Source organism: Egretta garzetta, unplaced genomic scaffold, assembly GCF_000687185.1.
Source record: "Egretta garzetta isolate BGI_Z169 unplaced genomic scaffold, ASM68718v1 scaffold427, whole genome shotgun sequence".
NCBI lineage: Eukaryota > Metazoa > Chordata > Aves > Pelecaniformes > Ardeidae > Egretta > Egretta garzetta.
Window position 1 is genome coordinate 821,323 of NW_009260345.1, and position 26,303 is coordinate 847,625.

Consider the following 26,303-nt stretch of genomic DNA (forward strand, 5'->3'; position numbering starts at 1 on the left):
GTACTGAACATGGGAGTGCTTTAGGTATGGATAGATACCGTACCACAAACAAGAAGTTCTCTCCCATTCTTCCTGCAACAGAAAGCTGAGATAAATATTTACTTCAAATGTTCATAATATGTTATTTCTTGTCTCTTTACAGAATATCCCAGCAGGCTATAAGTTTGTGAGGCATTCTGAACGACATTTATCTCAGTTTTTCAAGCAACAAAATCAAATCTATATAGAGAAGCTAAATATGTATAGAATGGGAAACTTCAAAACACAAGAAAGCAACATCAGGCTGCTCTGTGTCACTGATCATGGACCACAAAAGCAGAGAAAGAGATTTCTCACTTTGAGGTAGGCTATCTTTTGGGTCTATTTTAACTAAGAAATCTGTTGGCATTGTTTAATTACCTACTCTCCAATATTTATACCAGGCAAGAAAATGATGACATAAGAACTTTATTTTAGGATTTGTAAGCAAAACCAGAGGCTTATTCAGCCATTACTCTGCAATGCTTCCTGAGAACAGTCATCTTCTGGCACATAGCTGTCTTCATTACGTGCAAACAGCAAATGGAAACATCCTCTGTCATCTAGGACTTCTGCAGAAAAAAAAACCTTAAAAGTTCCACCCTGTGGTCCTCAAAACAGATTTTTAATCAAGCTTAAATCACAAGCAATGGATGCTTAAATAGAGAGCTTATTTGCAGGGAATAACGAGAGGCAGATTCCCACATGGGAATAGCAAACCCATCCTTCCAAAATCCTGCATTTCCCCTTTCCCAGCACTCCAGAGGAGGTAAAATCTAATAACCGCCATCAGATTTCCACACTATGAGCAGGGGTGGGTAGAAGGAACTCAGCAGAATTCAACTGGGATTTCCCCATGCCAGACGGTTTCGTTACAAATCTCAGGACGAGCAGTGCTGTTACTGGATGTGCTTTAAGTGTCGCAGATCTGGCTCTTCCTGATCTGCACCATTGCACTGCAGCCTCTGCAAAGAGGACAGAAAATGCTTTTATGGCTTGACCATTTATCCTCTCTCTGCCATGTGTTTTAAAATCAAACCACTCTTCATAATGTCTCACAGCACAGCCAGAAAGTAATATCTGCTGGTAATATTCTGCAGATTTTAATTTATTACCTAGATTATACTAGCATTTAGTGTCTGCAGAATACTGGTTGCCCTATATACATATATATGAAAGGATAATTTGGAGAGTTGGATTTGAACATCAACAAAGACAAAGTTGTAGGAAGGGGGAGCTTAAAATCTCTGCCTCATTCACGTCTGGTCATCTCACAAGTCCCCTCATGCTCCAGCATGGCTCGTGATCTCTGCTAAATTGATGGATGATCCAGGAAAGGTCCTGGCAAAGGAGTGTGGGCTAGTGTTCTACGGGAGACATTCATATGGGATCTGCCCGCGCAGCATCTGCTTTACGTGTGTGCTAATCCCTCCACCAGAAACTCTACTTATTTTTTAGCAGGTTTTTTAAAGCTCAACAGGGAGTTGAGGACATCCAGTTTCCATTATAATTAATACTACTGTTATGTCCAGATGCACTAGGTTGTTTTGGAAGCCCAGAAAAAACCTAGAAAATGGGAGCAAATGGGTGTGGGAAAAGGTCAGGTGGAACCCGAGGGTTGTCTTTTAATGAGTTTAGTACAAGCACCAGACACCTTCAACATACTGCGATATATGGCACCACAGAAGGGACGCAGAGCACACAGAGTACAAGAGGACACACGCTATCTTAACTGCCACATTAGGAAAAACATGACATATTGCACTCAAAACAAACAGCAGTTCTAAGAGCTGTTCCCACATGTGTCCTTTGTGCTTTGCCAGTCCAACAAATCTGGCTTCTACCCATCTGCTGGGTCATAAGAGCCCATCAACAGGCCAGATTCAAGCGTTGTTGACATGGGATGTCCTGGTGCTGCTTCCGGCTTACATCCTTTTGTATTAATACTTTATATTTAAAAAAAAAATCACAGAGAATAATAACTAAGGCAAACATGATGGATTAAAAGGACAATATGTATTTTTAAACAGCACTGCCACCTAAGATTAATTTCAATCAACCAAATCTGATGAATAATACAAAGACCTTCCGTTTCTCTTGTAATAGGACTTTCTTCACCATTTTCCTTTCTTGTGAGTATTTCCAGTAAACCACTCACCCACTTTCCATTTAAGAATTACTCAGCTGCCATATTCTAACCCCAAACCGTCAGGTTTACTTGTAATATTATTCTGATAACTTCCCCGCTACCGAATGAACCCGGCAGAACTTCAGCAATACACTTAATATCTGTCATACAAACTCACACTCAAAGTAACAGTTCAGAACCAGAGAGATCAAGTATGTTTTGATGAGACAGTGCCACTGTAAAACCAGCCCAACACTAAAGCCCGATCTGCTCTAAAAGATTTACCAGAGACCTATTACCAGCAAAACAGGTGCAGTTTATATCAGCAAAAATGTACTTTTACTGCTGTAGCAGTTCTGACAGCAAATAACATGCTATCCTCACAAAAACAAGGGGGGGTTTGCTGGTGCAAAACAGTAATGCAGGAATAGAGATCTATTTTTTTTAATTGCACCCCTAGCAGATCTTATCATAGTGGCAAATTTTCTTGTGTAGATTTAAGTTCAGTCTTTAGATATGGTTAGTCAAATTCATTTGCATGATTATGATCGTCTGCTATTCTCCTTGCTAAAGGCTGACACTTTAAATAATAATGAGTGAAACTGTGAGCTGATTAACTTGTTTTCTTGCTCAGCAGTGTAACTGTACAGGGATGGAAGCCAGCTTTCCCCTCAAATCCAGACCCACCCTCTCTGCAATGGGATGAACATTCTGCTCCTCTGAGGATCTCAGAGTTAGGTGCTTATGCCTAAACTATGCATTGACCTTCCATACAGCTAATGAGGAGAAGTGGGAACTGGCAAAGAGGGATTTGTTGGATCTGTGTTATGTATTAGATCTGCCTCAGATGCTTGTCTTTGAACAACGTGGCTTGCTCCACTGGAAAGGCTTACACCTCTCCACTGGGATGGGTGTCTCAGGTGATTCATTGGGCTTAGGCACCTCATTTTTTGATGCCTGATTTGGAACGAGAGAATTCCCTCCAGTTGAAACACAACTGTAAAGACCACCTGAAGTGATGTGGCAGACAACACAAGGATACCCAAACTAAGCCTTACCTTTGTGCCGGCACTCTTAGCTGGCAATAAGAAATAACACCATTCCTTCACCAGTTGGCAGAAAAAACTACTTTGGTGATGGGAATTTCCTTGGTGCCAGTTCTGCATTCAACTTACTTGAGCAGGTTGCCAAGATTGAAGAGAGCTCGATTGTGCTGAGGGTTTAACTGAAGGGCCCGTCTGTAGTAATCCTTTGCCTCCACCATGTCTTTGGTCAACGTCCCCAAGTTGTTGAGAGCACTTGCGTGACGAGGGTACAGTCTAGGAAAAGTGAAATAACAAGTTACAGACGCTCATTAATTGACAAATAAAGCTGAGGTCACTGAAGCTGCCACCACTGCTCTTTGGTACTTGGTAGAGCGAAGGATGTCAGCTCGGCAACACTAGAAGTTTTCCCTTCATTTGCTGCAGGTCCTGATAGGATCTTGAGGTACCTCTTCAACTCCCCAAAAGACTGCAAATCAGATCTTCTCCTACAGTTCCTGTATGCCTCCAGGGCAAAAGGGAGCACCGAAGGGCTTTGAAAGCCTGTCTTACCCATCCAAGCAGAAGGCAAAGTGACTAAAGCAGCTTGAACGTCTTTATTCAAAATGTTTTTCAAACAAGCAAGAACTGCTTTGTGAAAAATATGTTTCCAATGGAAATATGTTTTGAAATATACAGAAACCAACACAACACTGTATAAAGTTATCTGTTTTGGTTTTTTTTTAAATCAGTTTTCCACAATAAAAGTGATAATAGAGTGCAAAAGGAAATTTGAAATCAGCAGTTGAACAATGTTTTCAGGACCAAGCAAAATGATAAAAAGTCTGGAAACAGACTGCTTCACAGTATGAACTCCCTAAGCTTCTAGTTGTATTTTTTTACCACTTGCTTCAGTTCTCCTTTTAACTGATCTGTTGATCTTTACATCTATCTGTTTCAGTTATAACACTATATATTGGGCCCAGTGCATGGCTGTTAAAATTCTCCATGAATTAAGCACACCATGGTCCATTCAGCTGCTTAAATTCTCAAAGTTGTGCTCCTACATTAATATTTTGGTTTGTAGGTCTTTCAACAGAAAACTCCAGAGGTAAAAGTCATGCAGGGCAAGATTTAGCACCCAGGACGCTTTGTGTCATAAATGGGTGAAAACTGAGGTTCATTATGATAAAGAAATGAATCTATGACAGTAGCTCACAGAGGACCCAGGCAAGCTGGGACACCAGCTGTGCGAGAAGGTCTGATGCTCTGGTACAAAACGGCACACAGGTCCTTGCCCACTGAGCCCCTCCAGATGATTGTTTCATGCGTGATAGGGAGGAAAAAGGTGAAGGTGGTCAAGGCTTCGGTTTGAGAAGATCTAGTTGCAAATCCTGCTGCCACTAGAGATTTTCTATTTTGGACCAGGACAAGTCACCTGACATTTCTTTGCCTTAGGTCCCTGTCCATGGGAAAGTGATGTGGATAATGACATTAAAAGTAGTTGGCTATGATAGCCCAGGGTACAGCATGAGGAGGGGCATTTAAAGGAAGAAGAAGGGATTAAAACTCTATAATACAGTCTGACTCTAAAGTTTGCAACTGTTTTTAATCTAAGACTTTCCATGGTGGCTTTTTCTTGCCTGGAGTTTTTCATTATGTCAGTTCAGCCCTGGGATTTTTTTGCGCTTAAGTACCATGAATAATTTAGCATTTTATACACTGCTGCAACATTTGTATCAGTCACATTTTCGCTCCACCGCACATAAGCGATTCTGGCAGGGTCTTATGGGGGTGAAGCTGGGAACGCAGGAGGGAACTCAGGCAGAAGTGGGCACACAACGGTAACACACCCAGGATGCCTCCTACAACTAAGTAAGTGGAGAGCCCCCAAAAGCCTTTTTCCACCCCACAGCAAGCCTAGCGGACAACAATTGCAAAGCCACATAGCCGAGAAGAAAGCATTCAAGGATGAAGCCACATATATTTTTTTCAACTTCACCTATTAGGCTGACGAAGGATAAACACAGTGCCCACCACCCACAGGAATGAACGACTGCAGACTCCGTCAACATCCCTCGGGTACAGAGCAGCATCCCGTCCCTCAGGGGTAACCACCGCTCCTGCTGCACGCTCACAGGGGCAGTTTACATGTTTCAAGCGCCTGCACTGCCCAGTTCACCCACGCTACCTGCGCTCCCTGCCCAAATGGTTTCTGAAGAGTTCCCTAATTGACCTTGTCACAGAGGAGCAAAGAGTAGGAAGCCCGCTGCTGGACTGTGGCTGACACGGAAACAGCATTGCTTTCCATCACGGAAGCTACCTGGTGATGCCTGCGCTTGAAGAAGCATCAGCGAAGGACAAGACGGTGATGAGGGTATAGTGCCGAGTCTTGACCTTGGCCCTAAAACCCACTGGTCTTCAAGGCTCAGCCTTTCCAGCTGCAGCAGGCTGGAAGAAATGCTTTCCACAGCAGCAGCAGAGGAGCAATGGAAAGGACCAAGCTGGCTTGCTCTTCAGCACAGGGCACACAGCTCTGTGTCTTGACCAGGATATTGAGCAAAGAACGTCCTTATCTACCTTAGGGTAAATGACCAAAGGCTCAGCCTTGTTTCCCATTTCTTCCATGGTATTTTAACATTGTTTTGGACCAAAAAAGGTGTGGGAGTTATATTTTTGAGGCTTTTTTCCCAGTTGGCTATGATAAAAGCCATGCAGTACTTCTGTCAGTACTTACACATAAAACCAGCTCTAATATCTGACATGAAGTTGCTTGAGTTATGAGTGGGCAAAAGTATTTCAGACAATTCTTGGGAAAGTAAGAAACAGATTAACATTTTACAGTCCTAAACCTGATGGCTTTGCTCTCAAACCTTCAGAAATTAATTCTGTTCTTGGCCTCTAGTGCTCCTATGACATTTTAGGCCCAGGAGATTTGCTTGCACCAATTTGGAAAGGAATGAAAACTCAAGATTAAAAAAGAGAACTGATTTCACCTTTAAATTGCACAGTTCTGACCAGCAGCTCCATAAATACACTTCTGAGCTCAGCACTAAAACTTCTCGACAGCAAATCACGGGATGCAAGCACGTCTCCCATGTACCCTGGGCTCTGTTGCTTGTGTTTTACATTTGTTCATTACATCTCATTGCCCTTTCCAAGAAATGTAAGTGAAAAACCAGAACCTCAGCTAGGACAAATTGTCAGCTTAAACCCGCTTAGCATCTGGCCCAAAGAACTTCTGACATTTGCAATTTTACACATCTGAACAAACGTTAAGAGAAAAATCTGAGCACGGCTACACAAGGCAGTGTTGTCGGGCTTTGCCATTAGATTTCAGTTCTTTATGCTTTTATTTGGAATATTACTTCATTATGGCAGTAGAGCAAGATGCCACTCAACTGAGTTCGGCCCAGAGCATAACCAAGCCCTAAGAGAGCATCACCTCTAATAAAGTAACCAGAACCAGAGCCAGAGCCCACGACCATCCATGCTGTTATACTGTTAACACGATCCCTAGCCATTTTACACCACCCTCAAACAGTTGCCAGGACTGGTCCAAGGCTGAGGCCAGACCAGGGTCTGGTCCCAAAAGCCAGCTTGGGCTCAGCCTCTGTCTGGGACGATACAAGCACTTGCTGAATGCCTGCAGGTCAATTTAGGCCAGATGGCCTCAGGGCTAGAGAACGGGGCCCATGCTCTTTTGTATTTATTAATATGGACGATGGCTGAAGGACTAATGGCCTTACGTAAACCCCTGTTCATGAACATCCACTGCTGGCAACAGCATTCCTGAGGATAAAACCGGAGTAGAACAAAGTCTCGCGGCTGGATGTACAGAGCATCACAGAACTTGGCCACAGGTGACTATTTAAAGCAGCATTTCCTCAAGAATTCTCAAAATGTTTCTGTAAAACTTGCAGATACCCCATTTGCAAAATGGTTTGCTTTTTGCTCTATGTGATCGATTACTTTAATGAATGGTGCCACACGTACCTTTTTTCCCCCATTTTTATGTTATTGGGAGGTTTGTCCTGTTTTTTAAGACTTTTGGAATTGGTCCCAATGATTCCTGATGTTTACCTCACTTATTTTGACCATAAGCTCTCTGATACAAAGATTGTCTCTTCCCCACATGTATTTATTTCTTGGAAGGGTCAGAAACCCATTACCAGGACAAGGAGGATTCCAGTTAACCTGGAGTCTCTTCATGCCACAGTAACGTTTAATACTCAGAACCCAGACCTTGTTTTACAAATAGCCAGGACACTCTGAGACGCAAGGAATCAGTTGTTGGAACATATATACCTTGTTTTGCAACTTCTCTTAAGAAACAAAGCTTTCTACCTGGACACACACGGAGCTGTATTTTCCTTGCCACCACCACTGATAATGGTAACAGTCTGCAGGCAATATCCTTCTTGCTATGCATCTGATTAGGTAGAAACTCCTCTAGGCTTCACCTAATCAAATGCAAGTGCTGCATTATTTATGAAAGAAAGCTGAATTTCATTAAACCTATTCTACAAGAAGCAGCTCACGTAAAAAAAAATCAGTGTCTCCTTTCTTTTAGAAATCAGAATAATTTTCTTCAAAAACCTACATTCAAGGGTAATTATAATAGAAGTCTTGAAATGGCAAAATTACTTTAAAAAAAAAGAAGGAAACTAACCCATAAAAGTATATTTTAAATCAGACTGGGATTCCATTTCTAAAGAGAAGACAAGTGGGATGTTTCCTTGTTGCGGAATGAACAATTCAAATGATTCTTCCAGTGCTGTATCTGCAATTGTCAGAATAAATTTAAGCAGCTTTCTCTTTAACTATTACAGGTATACACTGCACAAAAACTCCTGTTAGTAATTATCCCCGCTTCTTTTAGGCTAGCAAAATTCCCTCTAATACCACTGAACAAAAGCCTTATTGACTTGCACAACCAAGAGATTTCCAGTTTCACAAGAAGATAGCAGGCATAAAACATAAACAGTCATCAAGACGCTGATGACCATTCATTTTGCTTTGCAATTTAATGCTGCTATTACCTGAAACATCAGTTTAAAAAAAAAAAAAAGAAAAAAAAAAAGAGAGCTTTTGTTTGGCAACATATCCGAACTACAAGACAATTCCAGAAAAAAAGAGAAAGGGAGGGAATTTGTTGTCATGGCTACAACCTATAATCCATCAAGAATTTTAATTCTTTAATTCAGATGGAGAGAGACCATTTAAACAACTGGCAAGCTCCGCTGGCCGTCCTGTCTTTCAAGGGCCCTTGGGCCGGTGCCAAAGGTATTCAGGGGGCAAAAGGCACCAGTGTGACAACTCCCCGCTCGCTCTGCAGAGTGTTAGGGGGGTCTTGCACGGCCACCGCTGTGCGGAGCAGAGAGCGAAAGGGGATGGGGCCAGGCTAGTGCGCAGCGAGCCCGGGAAACTACCATGAACAGCACGGAAAAGGCTGCGCCACCAGCTTTTGGGGGTCTGGGCAGCCCCCCACCGCCTGGTAAAAGGGGTTATTGAAAGCAGTCCAGAGCCACCGCTCAGAGCTGGGACAGCCGGGAGGCGATCACACGCCGGGGTGACACGTCCTGATGTCCCAGCCCTGTGCCCAGCCCCGCGCCACCCGCCAAGCACTGATGATAACCCCGCCGAAAGCACGTTCCTGGCGATTTAAAGCATGAGACCTTAAAGCCATAACAGATGCTGTGAGCAACACTGGCTATCATTAACCTAATGGCCATGCCACAGCAGCAGCAGCAGAAAGGAAAAAAAACCTGCCAGCATCATCTTGCACAGTATTCAAAGGAGCTCCAAGTACATTCATTTCTGCTAGAGAGAAAAATCAGCAACTAATTCAGCTGGGGAGCCCTAGCGTGCCTGTTTTTTGTTAATGCAGCTTTTGATTAAAGAATGCGATTAAACTTAGCGCTCGCAGGGAACGCTCTACCTTTGAATCAGCTGTGATTAATTACCACTGCTGCGCCACTGTGAGAAATACAGGTTGTGTTGCCTCTCTCCTGGTAAGAGGAGAAGAGGGGCTGAAGAGCCCGGGGACAGACCTCCTCCCACCAGTCTTCCATACTGCAGGATGCCCTCCCTGCTACTCGTTCTTGGCTCTCCCAGTGCCTGCGTGACCCTACCGCAACGCTCAGCATCCGCGAGGCTCGCTTCAGCCTGATTAAGTGCACAGAGTCAGGTCTTAATTACCCGAGCCCAATTACTCGCTGGCAGCATGGCAACTTGTTTTTAAGGCATGTTTTGCCCCATTCCAACACATACCGTAATATTTTATTGGCATCATTTTGCCAACAAAAGTAAGAATGTTACATGAATAATGTTTCATCTGTGCCAAATTTTTATACTGCCCATTTTATATTTACTCCAGGATACTATTTCAAGCCAATTTTCCAATTTTAATATTACATCACACTAATTTTCATGTATTTACGTAAGTTCTCAATAAAGCTCTATGTCAGGTTGAATTAAAACTTGATATCATTCCAAGGCCAGTCACCCTATGGAGAACAATCCTGCCCTGGCAACAGCTCGGGCCATGGCCCGACGATAGCGTCACACCTTGTTCCGAGAGCTGCTCTACATCATGTGGAGACGTGCAGGTCACGGAGCCAGACCCTATGTCTTTCTCAAAAACACCTTCAATTTGCAGCATTTAAATTCCTTTTATAGAGGGAGAGATGATCCTGCAATATTAAGCGGCAGCTGGTTTTCTCTTGAAGAATTTTAGTAGTTGCATCAATATTTGCTCAAAGGTAACACCCTTCAGCTTGGCAGAAGGTTTGTGGCAGGCTGGGGCTTTTTGTATTCTTTTTTTTTTTTTATGAAAATCCTGTTGAAAGTCAGGCAAGTGAGAGATCTAACACTTTTAGGTTCCTTTGAAAGCCTCAGGCATAATCTTCTTCAGGGAAAGCATGACAAAGCAGCCAGACTCCTGGCTGTATGGAGCATGGCCCGGCATTGGGTATTATTACATCATGCCCATTTCCACATACTCAGCGATGAGGTGGTCTGGTGCTTGATGCAACGCTAGGAATAAGGCAGGGAGCGATCCCACCCCAGCACAGTGCCAAAGGCATGAATGATTAACCCTTGGATTTGAGGTTCTCCTTAGCCAAAGGTGAAAAGTAGACTCAAACGTCTGCTAAATACAACCCTAAGTTTTTCTCTGCTTAGCCCACGTAAAAAACGAAATAGACCTCTTGTCCCGGTAAGACAACAGCTTTGCAGCTTCATTAGGGAAGCATTTTCCATTCCCCAGGCTTTTAGCGTCCGTCCCTGATATGTCAGTAGCCAGAGCAACGACGCAGTGGCTGAGGAAAGGCATGGAGCAGTCACTCTCATAGCTACAGGGGCTCTTCTCCAAGAGGATGCATTCGAAAAGCCAGCAAGTCCCTAAAGGACAGCGTAGAAGGACCTGCACCCACAACAGAAGCCACGGTCTCGGAAGGGACCCTGCCTGTAAATATCAGTGTCCAGGGATGAGTTATACATACATCCGCGCATCCCAGCCCGGACATCCAGTTGCCACTGCCGTCAGTGCAGTTGCACTGCACATGTACTGCCTCTGCAGCAGGGCTCATGGTTGCACTTACACCAGCTTAGTTCTGAGTAAATAAAAGTCTTCACTGGTTGGTATTTGATCAATAAAAAGCAGGAAAACTATGCAGAGGTGGAGTAGACCCCAAAACAGGCAGGGATTAGTGCTTTATAGAAAACAGGTTCAAAAATAAATTACACTGGCTGAAGTAATTTGGCCATCATCCCATGCGCTGTGTTGTAAAGGCCATTAAGTCTCTGATTCAAATTATCAGGCAGCCTTTTCAGCCATCAATTACTATTAAATCACTCAACAATTTTGCCTAGCTTCAGGACAGCCACCACATGCGTACACGAGAGCACCAATTACCCCCAAAGCCGACTGTCAAAGGGCGATTCAGAACACCACCGCACAAAGATGTTTCCGACAGCTTGGACGCGATCTGCTGCAAGTCTGTAACATCCACTAACACAGGGGATTGTGTGAGGTCTCAATGAAGATGTTTCATCACATGCCTAACCAGAGGGCTTGCTCCAAGGGCCTGACCTCGGTAACATGAAATATCAGAAGGGCACTCACGGTTGCGGGAGCAAACGCAGCCCTGGCAGTCACAGCAAAGCAGCGCTGCACATTTTTGACTCACTGTAAAAACAGGCTAACAAATGGTGCTGGTATTTTAATTCTTTCCAGAAATAAATCACAGATGGTATCCAAGGCCACCTGCAGTCCACGCTGAGAGGCATTTTCAAGGCACACACACACACACGCACATAAAGGGCTGTATGAACACAATTTTTTTACTGCATGAAGAGTGCAATTTACCCGAATTTAAACAACCCCAGACACTGTTGATTTAAGATATATAAAAACCCAGTGGGTAGGTGTGTGGGAAAACTTAGCAAGAAACCTGAGTCTCCCTTACAGTATTAGGGCTTTATTTCTAAAGTGGCGTGGCTTGCTCCTTTTCTACCCATTCCAGTGATGTTATGAACCAATTTTATTCCCTTGATGAGACATATGGATACGGTACCCACACTGCTTCCTCCTCCCTCCTCCTCCATCTAGCTTGCGTTCCAGTACCAAGTATACATAAGCGTGATCTTGTAACACTTCTTGAGGCCACAAACCAGTATTCCCAGTTTCCACGCTGTAAGCAATGCCCTCAGCTGTATTATTTGCAAACTCTGCAAGAGCCAGACCACACATGTGGCAGCACCAAGTGTTTTCGCACTGGTTCATCTGCCTCCAGGCCCACTCCCTCCTCTTCCTCGAGGCTGAGCACCAGAGCAGCTCCCTGAGCCGCAAAGCAAGCCAGCCCAAGGGTTCCTGCTCTGGAAGACGCCACAAGGGAGAACAGAGGTTTCTGCAGAGCAGGCTGGTCCCCTTCCAGCTCTGTTTGGTCAGCAGTGTTTGGCAGGGAAAGTCCAAGGGGAGCTTGTGGCTATGAACCTGTTGATGGACACGTACACACACACAGAGGCATGCTGCAGACCTGTGTGCACTCTCACGTACACGCACCAGTGCACTGAGGTACATAAACTCACACTATTACATCTGAGGTGGGGACTTCCTGCATGACTCTACGCGATCAGGCATTACATCAATGGTAAGGGTTAGTTCATGCACTTGCCCACGCCTCCTTTGGGGAAGAACAGCACCCCAGAGAGCCGCCCCGCGTTGCCCCGGGGTGCCTGACGCTTGCAGGGCCAGCCCCAGTCTCTCTCCCTTCCCCCCCACCCCCCACTCTTCCTGTCTGTATTTCTTCCTTTCCAGCACTTTTCCTCTTTTAGTCCCCCAATCCCAGTTCATTTCTGTCTCTTTCATCCGGCAAAAATCAGTAAGTAATTCAGTCCGATCTGACCATTTTGTATCGTCTGATGGTCACAGCGTCTGCCTTTACACAAACATAACTCTCCCCTACTATAAACTTAAACACAGCACTTTACTGACATTTTTTAATTAAGGGCAAATCCATTCTGTTTTTATGTCCAAAAGTGCAAACATGAAATTTTAGACCTTGACCTTTTGCCGGACACAGAAATGTAGCTTGAATAGCACAGAATTATTATTAGCGTATTTATTCACGCAGCTCCAACAAGAAACCCAGCAACCTCCTTCAGCCCCCCCTGCCTCTGCCCACATCGATCTGCCACCCGTGGGAAGCACGGCCCTGGCCACAAGCATGGAGATACAAAGGGTAAGACAGAGCTGCTTTGGGAATTAAAATTTTGCATGAGTGCAGTTGTAGCAGGGAAGGTGAATTTTTTCCCCCTCCTCCCTTGTTAAAAGCGTTATTAAAGACATAGTGAATGTTCATCAAATGGGTTTTAAGGCTCTGCTATTTTTCTCTCTCTGCATGTCAGCTCATGTGCGCTCCTGAGGAGCGATAAAAGTGTCTCAACAGCAACGTGAAGCAAACAAGGCTGAGGAGAAGCAGGACAAAAGCTTGGTTACTATCAACAACAGCAAAAATGTCTTCACCAGCACACTGGAGCTGTTCTTCATGTTTGCGTGAGGTTGCAGGACCTCATATTCTCACTCACAAACAGGAGAGTGGCAAGACAAGTTTTATTTCAGCTAGGACCTGCACTGTTTGATCTCCAGCAGCAGGGGGGCTCCGAAATTCCTAGCAACAGCCGCAAATCTGCAGCAGAAGCAGCAGCAAGAATGTTAAGGCCACCTTTCAGAGTAGCCATGGTCAACTCCCATCTCAGACGGAGTATTTCTGGCCTTTACTTTTTGCAGGGAGAAAAACCAAACACGTATTTCCTGGGGTCACTACCATATGTCAGGCAAACCAGCGAAGCAGTCTAATCCAATAGTGTGTTTTTCTTGTTTTACTGAAGGGAAGCTGAAAGGTTTATAACCCACTGCTACCGTTGCAGAACACCAGCTGTTCATCACCTCTGCTTTACGGGTAACATCTTGCATCTCCGAAGGGCTCTGCTTCCATTCTCCTTTTAGGAACCCCAAGTACAGGAGGAGCTTTTCCTACGTACACAAAACTTCTTTTCTTTTCAGTCTCCCCCTCTCCAATGCAAATGTTTTTCTCCATTTTTGCATTCCATTTCAGTTTTCATTTCCCCTGCTCTTGGACAACATGGCTAGGTCGCACTAATCACCCAAGCCTAAGTCAGGGTGCTGTGTCACCGGGCCCTGGGCTGGGGTGAGGAATGAGTTTTTTGATGGGCCACCTGCCATGACATCAACAGGTGGCTGACAGGATCAATTCCCGAGTTTGCCTCGGACACCCGCCCTGCAGTTTCGCTGTCAGAGAAGACAGAGTCTTCTCCTCCACCATTTATCTGCCCCGAAGTTAACAGATACAACAACGCGTAAAAAACCAACTTTCCCGGGATTTAGTCTCAATTGCTATTCCTTCACTACGTAACCTGTGTGCATTTCACCATCCCTCCCCACAGCTATAGCCACAACATCACCTCCCTACTTCACGGGAGCAATGGCTTGCTTCGCTAAATAGCTACATGGCAACCGACGCCTCTGGCAGAGAAGCGGCGCGTGGAGGGAACGCATCGTTACGCCATAGCAAACGGTTAAACTCATTCACCGGAGATCAAGAAGACCTACATTGTGATTTGGCACAAGCTTCAGAAGCGAGCTGGAGTGATGGATGAGCCATCACCCACGTGCCTCAGATGGAGCCGGGTACAGGGCGATGCTGCTCTCCCTCTCTGAGCCCTCAGGAGCTCACGGGTGGCAGCGGCAGCAGTCCGTGTCCTTATTGACTCCATTTCCTTATTAATTCCCTTATTGATCTGCTCACTGCACACAAGGCAGATTCGATGTTTTTATCTCCTGTTCTTCTGACAGTGCCGCTGCTGGATTGTGAAGCCTCTTCAGTAGCTTCCTTTTTCTGTAATCTGGGGACTGTGGATCCACCTGGACACCTGGTGAGGGGTACCTGGGGGAAATCAGGGAAGCTTGTTGCATTAGCACCTGAGCTGCTGCTCCGCCTGCTCCCTGATGAGGAAATTCACGGAGCAAGCAGTGCTTCAGCCTCCCAGCTGTTCTTCCATTTTCAGGTCAGGCCAGTGGCCAGAAATACCCTGAACCATCCAAATCTGGTCAGGATATTACAGCTACTACTTCCTTCTCTCTAATTGTAGAGTAATTGGTCTACAATCAGAGCAGCGATTGCAAAGCTGGAGTCTGTGAGGATGGGAAAATAGCTTGGACATGAAAGGTCTTCTTATCTGTGATACCCATCCTAGGGTCTCGCGCTATAGCCACCGTCATGTTGCCTGTCCCACATTCATCACCTTCTCCACCGCTTCAAGAGAACCATCGTGAATAGGCACCTAGCAGAGGCTGCAAAGGCCTATACGCAACCCCCAGGCATTTCAGAAGGGGTATGTCTGAGGGGAAAACACGGAATGCCTTTCTCAACAGAAGAACGCACTGCACTTTTTACTTACACGGTTTTATCGCTTATCACACGGGCCCCAAATAATTTCCCTGTGACAGAGGTGGGAAGAAGGGGTAAAAATAAGGAAAGCGTAAGTGCAGGGAGGCGAGGTGGTGGGACCAAGCAATGCAGCTTCCCAGGGATGGAGCCAGCAGGAGACTCCCAACTCCTGGTCTGTGCTGCCGGGTCAGATAGCAAACGCACAAGGCAGGGACAGGGGCTCCCTTTTCAAAAGTGCCACCTAATCCTGAAATTACTGAAGCAAGCGGAGCACTAGCACTGGTGCCACTGAGACGCCAAGCACCTGGAGAAGAGCACAGTTGGTGCTGTGTGGCTCCAAGCCCCGACAAGGCTGCGGATGTTCTATAAACAATACCATCAGCACAAACCGTGCTACCTAATAACGTTGAGGAAACGTTTGCAATCAGCTCTCAAAATAGACTATTTCATAACTGTAATACTGCAGAGCAGAAGACAGCATTATAATTATAATAAATGGGTGCTGCTGAGTTAGAGAAGAGCAAAATCTTTTGTCAGCAAATCCCATTTACACAAGCAGAGGCAACGTCAGTAGGAGCAGTTACGTTACTCTGCGCACTAGGACGTTCACTGCGGGGCTTGGATAGTTTTTGTTAGTCCCTCTCCTTTCTAACTTGCAATGGGCAGTTCTGGTAAGCTGGAGAAAGTTCAGAGATTAGCTACAGGAACGACTGGGACTGCAAAAATCTTGCATAGCACTGAAAACACCAGCAGCCACATCAGTGGGTTGTATCAAGCAGCAGGTTAAGGGAGGAGTTGATCACTCTATTGAAAACAGACTTCTGGTAATGGGGTCTTCAGCATTCAAAGGTGTAAACAAATCCAATGACTGGAAGCTGATGTTAAACAAATCAGACTAAAAATAAAGGAGGACACTTTCAACAGCCAAGGTAATTAACCTTCAGTATGATTTATTGATGGTTGTGCCAGATTTTCCATTCCTGGAAACATTAAAAAATAGGATGGACGTTTTTCTAAATGACTTCCTAAATGCCCAGCACGGTAAAACAGAACAGGATGCTGCTCAAAAAAGCTAAAAATCACCTTCACCCAGGTTCAGGCTCCCCTCGATGACAATGAACTCCTGTCCTCTCAGCTTAACCTGAGTGGGTTAGGAGCCCTTGGAGGGCCATTGGTATAACCCTGTCAGCTGGCCAGAAGACAAATCATAGATGTAATGTCTGGAGTTTCCTGCCACACTACATGTCAGGAAAGAACATTTCTTGCACCTCTTGATGTGTCCTTTGGAGCTGAGCTCTGCCCTTGCTGCCCGTCAGAGCCACTCCTCACCTTGTCTGTCCTTCCCGCATATGCTCTCAAGCCCCCAGGACCAGAGGGGAGAGATTTTGGGAACTGGGGTGACCTGCTTGCTGCACCGAGCCCTGCCCGGTCAGTGGGGAGCAGGCAAGGCCCCGGCTGAGCTGCACTAACAGCACCGGCAGGAGCGGCGAGCAGAGGGACGCTGCTCGCAGGGAGCGACCCCATCCGCACAGGTTGGGAGGGTCCTTCAGAGATACTTCAGGAGATGTCCTGTATTACAGCGCAGCCCTAGGCCCAGATTTACCATGCATCTATGGGCAAGTCAGTTCACCCTCCTGCTTCAGCTTTCCCCTGTACAGATCCACAGTAATGATATTTACCCTGTTACTGCACAGGAGCATTTTCAGGATCAATTAGTTTAGTGTTCATGCAAAGCTCTGTGGACAGAAGCCTCAATACAAGTAGTAAGTACTATTATTATTACTGCACTTCAGATGGCTACAGCACTGGCATTTTCCAGGCATGCACCATTAACAATTTACTAAGATAAATGGCCCAGGAACCTGAAAGTGCATTTATGACAACTACCTCCTGCTTACCAGCATACATTCAGCCAAGTAAATGACACCTCATTGCTCAATGTGTAGCTATGGTAACATTTCTATCTCATATATTGAAGTGTACACACACACACACACACACACACACGTGGAGCTGGAGGGAAGCCAGGCTACCTCATTTAATAACACACAAATGCCGAGCCAGGGAACTTTCCCAGCCTCCGCAAGCAGAGCTGCCCCCGGGAGCCGGGGGTGAAGAGCAGGCAATTCGCCCCAAGCCCGGTGGGGAAGGGCTGGGCTAACAGCAGGCTGCACTGCACAGCCAGAGCCCCACCGGGCCCCCAAGGGACTTACTTGAGAGCAGTTTTGTAGTGGTAGATGGCCTCAACGTTACGGCCCTGGTCTTTCAGAAAATTGGCGTAGTTGTAGTGCACCTTGGCGTTGTGGGGCAGGGTCTTCACTCCTGAGCTGTGAAGAGGAAGAGAAGCAGGACGGTGTTAGCGGCCAGGTTACCCCACCTTCCCCGAGGTCTGCCGCCTTCTCACGGCCCCTTTTTCTGAAAAGCCTGCTTGGATTTTGAGCGCCTTGTCCCCTCCTGCGCACTTGTGCCAACACAACTCATGTGACAACCCCAAGCTGGCCCCACGCACTGGCACACCACGTGCCCCAGGTGGACATAAATATATGGCAGCAATTCAACTTGTTCTGGCAGCTGGCACCGCGGGCACCTCTAGCTCAAACACTCCCTGTGGCCAGATGCTGGCATATTTCAAAATCTGAATTATTAAATTGCAAGGCCCTAAAAAGGCTAATATTTAGAGGGGAAAGTATGTCGTGCTTTCTATAATGTAGCCATTAACAGGCTCCCTGCTTCAACTTGAGCATCACAAAGCGCCTTCTGAAAATCTTGATTTAAAGCCGTCGGCTGGAGGTACCTTTTCCATACGCATCAGCCACTAGAGGGGACGCACAGCATACTCTGAGTACCCAGCCAGCACATATGCACTGCTCAGCGCTGAGCAGAGTATGGCCGGGGGGGGTGAGGGCTGATGGGGCTCTCACCCTCAGCTGGCAGGTTGTACGCCCTCACGTTGTAAGGTACGGCTGTGGGCACGTGGCTGCACCGCCACCTCATCCCTCCCCTTCGTCTCCTCTGCCACAGAGAGCGGACTCAACATTTGGAATTAGTAACGAGGGCCACAAAGACAAAAGGAGAGGAGCGACCATGTGCTTCTTTACTTAATTGAGAGCACAGAAAGCAAGGTACAGGTACATCTTGCACAGCCAGAGGAAATGCCATTTCAAGGTTAAAGAGAGAAAGAAATCACAGGAGCACATATGCCAGGGAAACATTTTCCCTGCAAGGATCCAGAGAAGTCGGTACTACGTTTAACAGAGGAATCCTTCACATAAACAGGGGTTCTCGAAGGTAATGGGAAATAAGGGTGGATGAATCTGTTCATGTAAAAGCAGACAAAGCACGGTTTCTTGCTCACAAGCAGACCCCTGCCAGCTGCTGTCTTTTCTCTCCCCATCATCTCTGACCTTCCTAAATCCAGCAGGAAAGGTAGGGATTAGGAATTTCCCAAGTCTCATTGCTTTGCCTTGTCTGTCTCTCCTGTTTAACTTCCGTGGCCACAGAAGTTGATCGCGATGGGACAAGGTCGCACACAGCCCCTGCAGTGGGGTGCACGCTCCCGTGGGGAGAAGGCACCCACCGCTGTGGAAACCCTTTGTCGGGGATTCCTTGCGAAACGGCGCTGGAGAATCGTAGCGGCACACCCGCTACCTCCTTGGTTATCTGCAGCCAGTGGTACCAAGCATCACTAATGCCTACTTGTGAGAGCTTCCAAAGCTTCAAGGCTGCCTGACAGAGTTCAGCACAATGCAGCCACGGTTTGCCTACCGAAATTAAAAAATACACCTTGCATTTGGCTTCCTAATCATCAGGTATTTCCAAATTACTTACTGGGAGCACTACAGGAATAAGACATTTTGTGACTAATCGCTGAATTAAATCAGTTAATTGATGCTATTCTTAAGAGAATGATTTTCTATATTAGTTTTCACAAAGATATACTGCACCAGCAGCAAGTAATGTGTGACTGCTATGGCTGTGTTAATTTCCATTGGCCTTGGGAGCTATTAACTACACACTTACAACCTCTGGGCATTACTGGAATATTAATTCTTATACAGAGAGGGTTTCATTACATCAGCGCCAGCGTTACAGGCAGGGACACGGACAGGCACTCAGAACTGCTGCTGTCTCAGAGCTATGTGCAATGAGTTGCTGCAGCCCCTGCTGAAACAGAGCAAAGCGAGTTAGCGGTGAGGAGTACATTACGTATGCACAAGTACTTCAGTTCTAATGAGATTCGGTTTTAACAGTAAGATGCATATGTTTAAATATTTTAATTCTGGACTGTTTCCCTTTAAGTAGAATTTATTCTTAATCCTGCTGGCCCCATTTATTAAAACGTCACTAATAAAGCTGCTTTCATCTGTGTGCTCCTGCTGGGGTGGGGGTGAAATAGGAAAGACAGAAATCGGTTTGGGTTATTACGGTGCTGTCTTCTGCATCGCACCACTCACACGCCCTGACCTATTTAGTCTCCTTGCATGGGTGGGGAGAGGGGTGTTTCATTTTGCAAATGCACGTAGCCATCACTGAGGCTGCCTGGAGTCCCTGTGCCGTGGGAGGTGGTAGCAAACACAGTGCTGGACACTGAGGGGATTTTTTTTTAGGAGAGTTTAGGCAAACACTCCTGCTAATTGATTCTTGACCAGCCGAGAACGCTGTTTGCTCATTGACAGAGGAAACTATAATGTCCATAATGAAAGCCAAGCAGGAAAGGGTGGAGTATAAATAACAAAGCAGAACACAATGTTTTTCCATTCTTGCTTCCCACGAGCCCCCAGTCTCTCACAATTCCAATCTAATTTTCCAACGTGCTTTTCCAAACTCTCCTATTTCCCTCTTCCCCTGCCCGGCACACACGTGCTCTTCTGAAAACCTACGGCACCACCAATCTGGCTCCAGCCAGAAACAAGCTCACTGAGATCGGACATCACTTCTCTGGAGGATTTCCTTGCCTTTTGACTTCTACGACAGCAGTATGCGACACAAAGGGAAAATAAACAACAGGCAAACCCTTTTACGTAATACTTCCTCTCCACGGGAAGGCAAAAGCCTATTAGCCGTAAATCAGAGAAATAAAATACCATCAGTATTTTCCAACCTCAAATACCAGCATTACCCAAATCCCACTTTAGTTGGGAAAAGTCTCCTGTGATCCCCTCTGTTGTTTTCCTAAGTGCCTGTTCTGCTCTGCCAAAGTGACTGGGTGCAGGGCACAGGCTTCATTGATTTTCTGTGATTTCCATATGAAAAGTGCTCAGTTTACAAGGAAATGAGGCCACTCCTGCCTCAGCAGGAGCCCTGGGAGACCGATGGGGTCTCCTCTGCTTTGGGAATCATTATCATCAATAAAGGTTCTCTACAGCAAATTATTCTCTGGATGACACATACCACCGCTTTCCTTGGCCTCCTACCCTTGTATTGATTTCACAGATATCAATGTTGGGCTGTATTAAACTGTTCTGTAGAAGACGCGCAAAATGCAGTAGGACTTGCTCTCCTGGCAAGCTAGCTTTCAGAATTAACAAAATAACACAGCGGTAAATGCCATCTTTGGGGCTGGGTTGGCTTTTGCAAATTACTGAAGTCAGCAGACCTGGCTTGGGAGAGAGAAAACTGCTGACAAAGAAAATGCCACTTTTACGCAGTTCCTTTGCTGGTTACGACTGCGTTTCCAGGCACCGTCGCAAACGTGGGCAGCGCGTGCAGATGCTTTCCAGGAGCAACAGGAAACGTGGCAGCTTGACAAACCCTGAACAGGTCGGTACAGCAGAGGCAGAGGTTAGCCCACAGCCCTCACCTCCCCTCTCCCTGGCTTCAGATATTGACACTGACACCGTGGTTGGAGCCTGGCCTCCTGGCCTACGCATTCGTTCTATAGGGTAGTTCCTTAAATACTTAACAGGTAAGCCCGCCCTCCCCACCTGCCAATACAGTAAGCTAAACTGCTCGAGGCTTCTAGAGATCTGTTGGAATAACATGCCTCAAATATCTAGATCTCTACATATTTGGCCACTTCATATACTTGTGGGTCATTTGCTTCCCATTTGGTCCTTGCACATACGCTTGTGCACCTACGCATCGATGCATCATTTCTTCAGACAGCAGCATCCTCCCCACACTGCTCCTTTCAGCCAGGACCCGGTGGGATTTCTGCATCCAGAAAACTCGGCCACTGGGCTGGAGACTGAGAGTCAGGATGGCCCAGAGATGGCCACAGTGCTGCCACACCATGTCAAAGCGGGGTAATAAGCCTCGAGAACGGGACAAAACGGGGTACAAACACAAAACCGATAATATGCTGAGTATACAAACGTCTCCTGGACACGTGTATAACAGAACAGGTCTCAGCCAAGGGAACTGAGACAGATTGACCCTGAAGAAACACATCAAAGCAAATGGAGGAATGGAAAGTAGAGGTGAAGGGAAGAAAGGTAAGAGGAGGGGAAAAGCAGTAACTAATTAAAGCAGCAACTGGAGAAAGAAGAAAGAAGAACTAGGAATGGGAGTGAATATTCTCTAAGCACATACTTAAAAAAAAAATTCAGCACACACAGAGACTACTAAGTAGGTTGATTTATGTCTCCTTTCCCACATCTATAGATTGCTCTGTTTCCTTATTATTTTCCCTCATACTTCTTTACTGTTCCTTATCTCCTCCTCCTGCTCTGTCCTTTCTAATTTATTGCTGTTGCACATGCCTCCATCCACTTCTCCCTCTTCTCCTCATCAGCCTATATATAGCTGCCTCCTTCTGCCCCAAAGAGATCTCCCACTCCTGGGATGACATTATCTGCTTGCTATACTATTCTTCTTTTGCATTTTCTTCCTATCAACAAGAAGAGTCCTACCGTGTTACAGACTCATGAGAGATGTATAACATCTATCAAAGAAGATCTCAAAAGGACAACAAAAAGGCCAATGTGGTTAAACAGCATAGTAAAGAAGGCTATGAGAAATGAAAAACACCCTTTAAAAGTGAGCGTCACAGCTACAGAAGGAAAAAGGAGAAGAGTATCAACTTCAGCAAGTTAAACATAAACCATAATTAGGCAGACCAAAAGAGATTTAAGGAAAAACTTGCTAAAGCCATCAAAGCTAATAATGGAATACATCAGATATAGGAAACCTGCCAAAGATCCCCTAAGGCAAATAGATGATGGAGGTCTAAAAGTAGTGCTTGAAGAAGAAAAGGCCATGGCAGAAAAGCTAAATGGATTATCTGCACCAGTGCTCACTACAGGGGAACTGAAGGAGGCTGCCACATGGGAGCCTTTCCTTACCGGGGCAAGTCTCAAAGTGAAGAGGCAGTAAAAGAGGCTTTAAAACAAATCAACACTAAGAACAGTTATAAATCCATTGGGCCTGGTAGCATGCATCCAAAGGAAATCAAACATGAAGCTGCTATTAGCTGTGGTGTGTAACCTATCATTTAAATGAGGGTCAGCACTAGAGAAACGGGAGGTGATGAACATAACGTCGTTTGGCTCCAGGGGAGGGATCTGGGAGGCAGAAAGGTGATTCTGGTCTCCTTCTCAAAAGGACAGATTAGAGTTTGAAAGCATCCAGTGAAGACTGACAAGCAGGATCAGAAACGCAGAACAGCTTCCACATGAGGAGAGTTCAAAACCAGCAGACTCTGGCATGAAAAAGAGAGCGCCTTGGGTGAGGGCACGGGGGCAAAGCCACGGAAGGCAGAGGACGAGTGACGAGCTGTTGGTTACTCACTGCTCATTCAGCACGCCAGACAAGATGATCAAGCAGAAGGCTCACAGCACAGAGAAGGGAAATCTTAGTGTGCACGCTGTATAATTTAACAACAGAGCCCAGTGCACAGGATGCTGTAGAAGCCAAAACTATAAATAGATTTGAAAAAGCAGTCTGAGACGTTAATGGAAGAAAAGTCCATCAGTGGCTGTTAAAAGCAAAGAAAGCAAGTAACTCCTGACTCAGGAAGTCTTTAAACTGCAGATTACTGCAAGCTGGGAAAGGAGTAAAGAGAAGCATCGCTGTTGCTGGCTCTGTTCTTACATTGCTTTTTTAGACATCTGCTGCTGATTGCTCTCAGGGGCGAGCCACAATACGAGGTGACCCAGCAGGAGCAAACTCATGTTCTTGCCTTCTCCTCAAAAGCCCAGGGCAGATCTCTCCCCCCGGAATTGCCCCCAAAAGACCTGAGCTGAAGAGGGAGCCAGCCTGACCCAAGCCGCCAAGCCCTGCATACTAACCTGAGTGACACCAAATCGCTACCTGGAGGCACGGTGTATTAGCTCCAGCTCAGTACTGCGTTGAAGCAGTGGCATGGTTTCTGAATTTGAGGTGGTTTGTAGATGGCCATCCTGCTTTGAATGGAGGTAGGATGGACAGCAGTCCATCTGTGTCCAACTAAGCAGACGTAACCTTAGCCTCCTCTTCTGCGACAGACCCCCTGGCACCCCATTTCATCCCAAGAGTGCTCCGTAGTGGGAGGAGATGTCCTCCCATCATCTGCTCTCAGTCCAACTTCATCATTCTTAAACAACTCAGCATATGGAATTGCCATCTTCCCTTCCCCCTTTCAACATGAGAGTCATCCAACTTGGAAAGGTGTCCAGCTTTCCTCCAAGGGGCCACCGTTAGCCAGATGGGTTTGGGCTGGAGGTGTGCTTCATGGGGATCACTGTGAGAGCCCAGACCAGTCACTATGGCTGCTGTGGTTTGAACAGCAAACAGCACTTCAGGGAGACGGGCAATGAATCACGTTGAAGTGAAGAAACCCCTGTTACAGATTTTTTTTTTTTTTTAAAAAAAAACCAAACCACTAACAGAGCTCCAACCACTTCAACAGTGTTTCCTGAAGACCGAAGGGTACACATAAAAAATAATTTCATACTCTTTAGTACTGCGTAAATTAAACTTTGCTCTGGCCAATAAGTTAGAAAATAAAGCTAAGCAACCCATGTGCAGATCACCTGTGTTTCTGCAATTACTTCACAATTAGACAACTGCTGAAAGCAGCTGGAGGCAAATGCAATACATTTGCTAGCAAAACACGAAATGAAACAGTCTGTTTCAGTGCAAAAAAATATATAAATGAGGTTGTAAAGAGAGCTGTTTGGCAAAGAGTAATCAAATAAAATGAAATATGGTACATTAAGTTTGGCACTTCATGGCATTTCATTTTTGTCATTAAGAACATCGCTGAAGAAAATTCAATATATTCAATAGCGTTACTATGGTGTTCTGGAGGGTTGCAACAAACTTTTGCTATGTCTTTAAAAAGGGAAGTGTTACATTATTGGTAAATCTACAGAACCAAAGTTATTTAAGAACAGTGTGTCTTAAAAATGAGATTGCCAGAACCAAAGTTTGCGCATAAGCATATAAAGTGCTGACACCAGTTTTTGCACACTTGCCAGAAAACAGAAAGTAGGTGCTATTTTAAAATAATCAAAATGTTAATCGCAGCAGTGCATCAAATGCAGGACTTGTGCTCAAGGAAACTATTCCACGTAGCAGACTTATTTTAAACAATACAAAAATGCCGGTATTCTCCCGTGATCACTCCTACCTGAAAAGGGATTCTCGTGACAGCCAGATTTCGTTCTGTTTCACGGTCTTCCAGGAGAAGAGCAGCAGCAGTAAAGCAAAGAGGGCCAGAATAGTAATCCTCCACTTATTTAACCACGTAGACAGCTTTTTTAGACCATGGACAAAAAGGATGCAGTACCCCATACTGAAAAAAAAAAATAAATAAAGGAAAAGTTACCAAAAGTTATATTCCAGCACTCTGGTTTATGTGCAAGACCATTCGGTATTGCATTTATTACACAGTTACATGGGGTTTCGGACTAATTATATTTTCCAAGCTAACAAACTCCAATTCAACAGTGGTTTTCCTCAATTCACTACACAATTTCCAAATTAATCCAAATGATAGACCTGGATGCCAGGAGTACAGTAGCGTGCATAATGCCACCCAGCGCAAGGGTAGCTTACACCAGCCTGCGGAAGGCAGGCGGCCACTTTTCTGAAAGCAGCAAGCTAAGAAAGCATCGTGTAATAGCAGTAATACCACGCACTGCTGGAGCAGTGTGGAAGTGAAAAGCATTTTAACACAGGAAAGTCTCTAAACAACCCCTGTGGTGACCGCTAGGAATTCCAGTTTAGGAATTGCAAAGCTGAGGCGGGGGAGCGAGTGTTGTAACCAACGCCGCAGCAGGAGCAGGTGGCAGAGGCCATGCCAAAAGGCAGAAATCCCTGCCTGGGTCTTGCACGTCCACAACAGGGCCAGCCCGTCCCTTCCAGCGCCTGGTCCAGGACAGCGGAGATTCGTTAGCAGAGCCTCATCGTTGCCCTTCCATGCAACCACACACCGGGTCTTCTCCAGCCCCCAGGCACTTCCATGGCTCTCCATGCATAACTACTGAGGCATCTTCTGTGAAGCGAACCACATCTTGAACTGAAGTCTTATTCCTGGATAACTTTAAATCAACTCAGTAATTACTTACCTTAATTCAAGTGTTATGTTAATTCTTCCAACGATGCCCCTCTGAGTCGGAAATGGAGTGCTTTCCCTTGCTGTACTTAGTACAGCTAATTCTGCTTGGCATTTTTAGAAAGGAATTTCAATTCCTATTGCCTGAGGAATTTCATTAGCTTATCTATAACTCTCCAATGCAGTTACTTAGCACCCAATTTAGTTTCAGACTTTTAAAAGCTATCTTAGTCCAGGCAGCTCCCCCAGAAGAAAAAAGGGAGCAGAAGGATCTGGAATAACACCCGGGGACCACCAACACACGGGGACAAAAAGGGCTGCCTCTTGAGACACTGGCACACCTTGAACCCCAGCTGAGTCCCTGTCCTGGTTTCAGCTGGGATTGAGTTAGTTTTCTTCCTAGTAGCTGGCATAGTGCTGTGGTTTGGGTTTAGTACTAGAAGAATGTTGATAACACCCTGATCTTTTAGTTGTTGCAAACTAGTGCTTACACTAGGCAAGGACTTTTCAGCTTCCCCTGCTCTGCCAGGTGCACAAGAAGCTGGGAGAGGGCACAGCTGGAACAGCTGACCCCAACTGGCCAAAGGGGTATTCCATACCATGTGACGACATGCTCAGTATATAACCTGGGGGAAGTTGGCCTGGGGCAGCGATCGCTGATTGGGGACTTTCTGGGCATCGAT

At 45.7% G+C, this 26,303-nt stretch overlaps 1 protein-coding gene across 1 annotated transcript in view; it reads right to left on the reverse strand.

Moving 5' to 3' along the window:
• TMTC1 (transmembrane O-mannosyltransferase targeting cadherins 1) overlaps positions 1-26,303 on the reverse strand; it is a 129,922-nt gene that overhangs the window by 15,755 nt on the left and 87,864 nt on the right. Inside the window, exons 9-11 of the mRNA XM_009642720.2 lie at positions 24,694-24,858; positions 17,357-17,470; positions 3,322-3,465 (exon numbers count right to left, since the gene is read on the reverse strand). Of these exons, the coding sequence (XP_009641015.1) occupies positions 3,322-3,465; positions 17,357-17,470; positions 24,694-24,858 (423 nt within the window). The remainder of the gene's footprint in view (positions 1-3,321; positions 3,466-17,356; positions 17,471-24,693; positions 24,859-26,303) is intronic.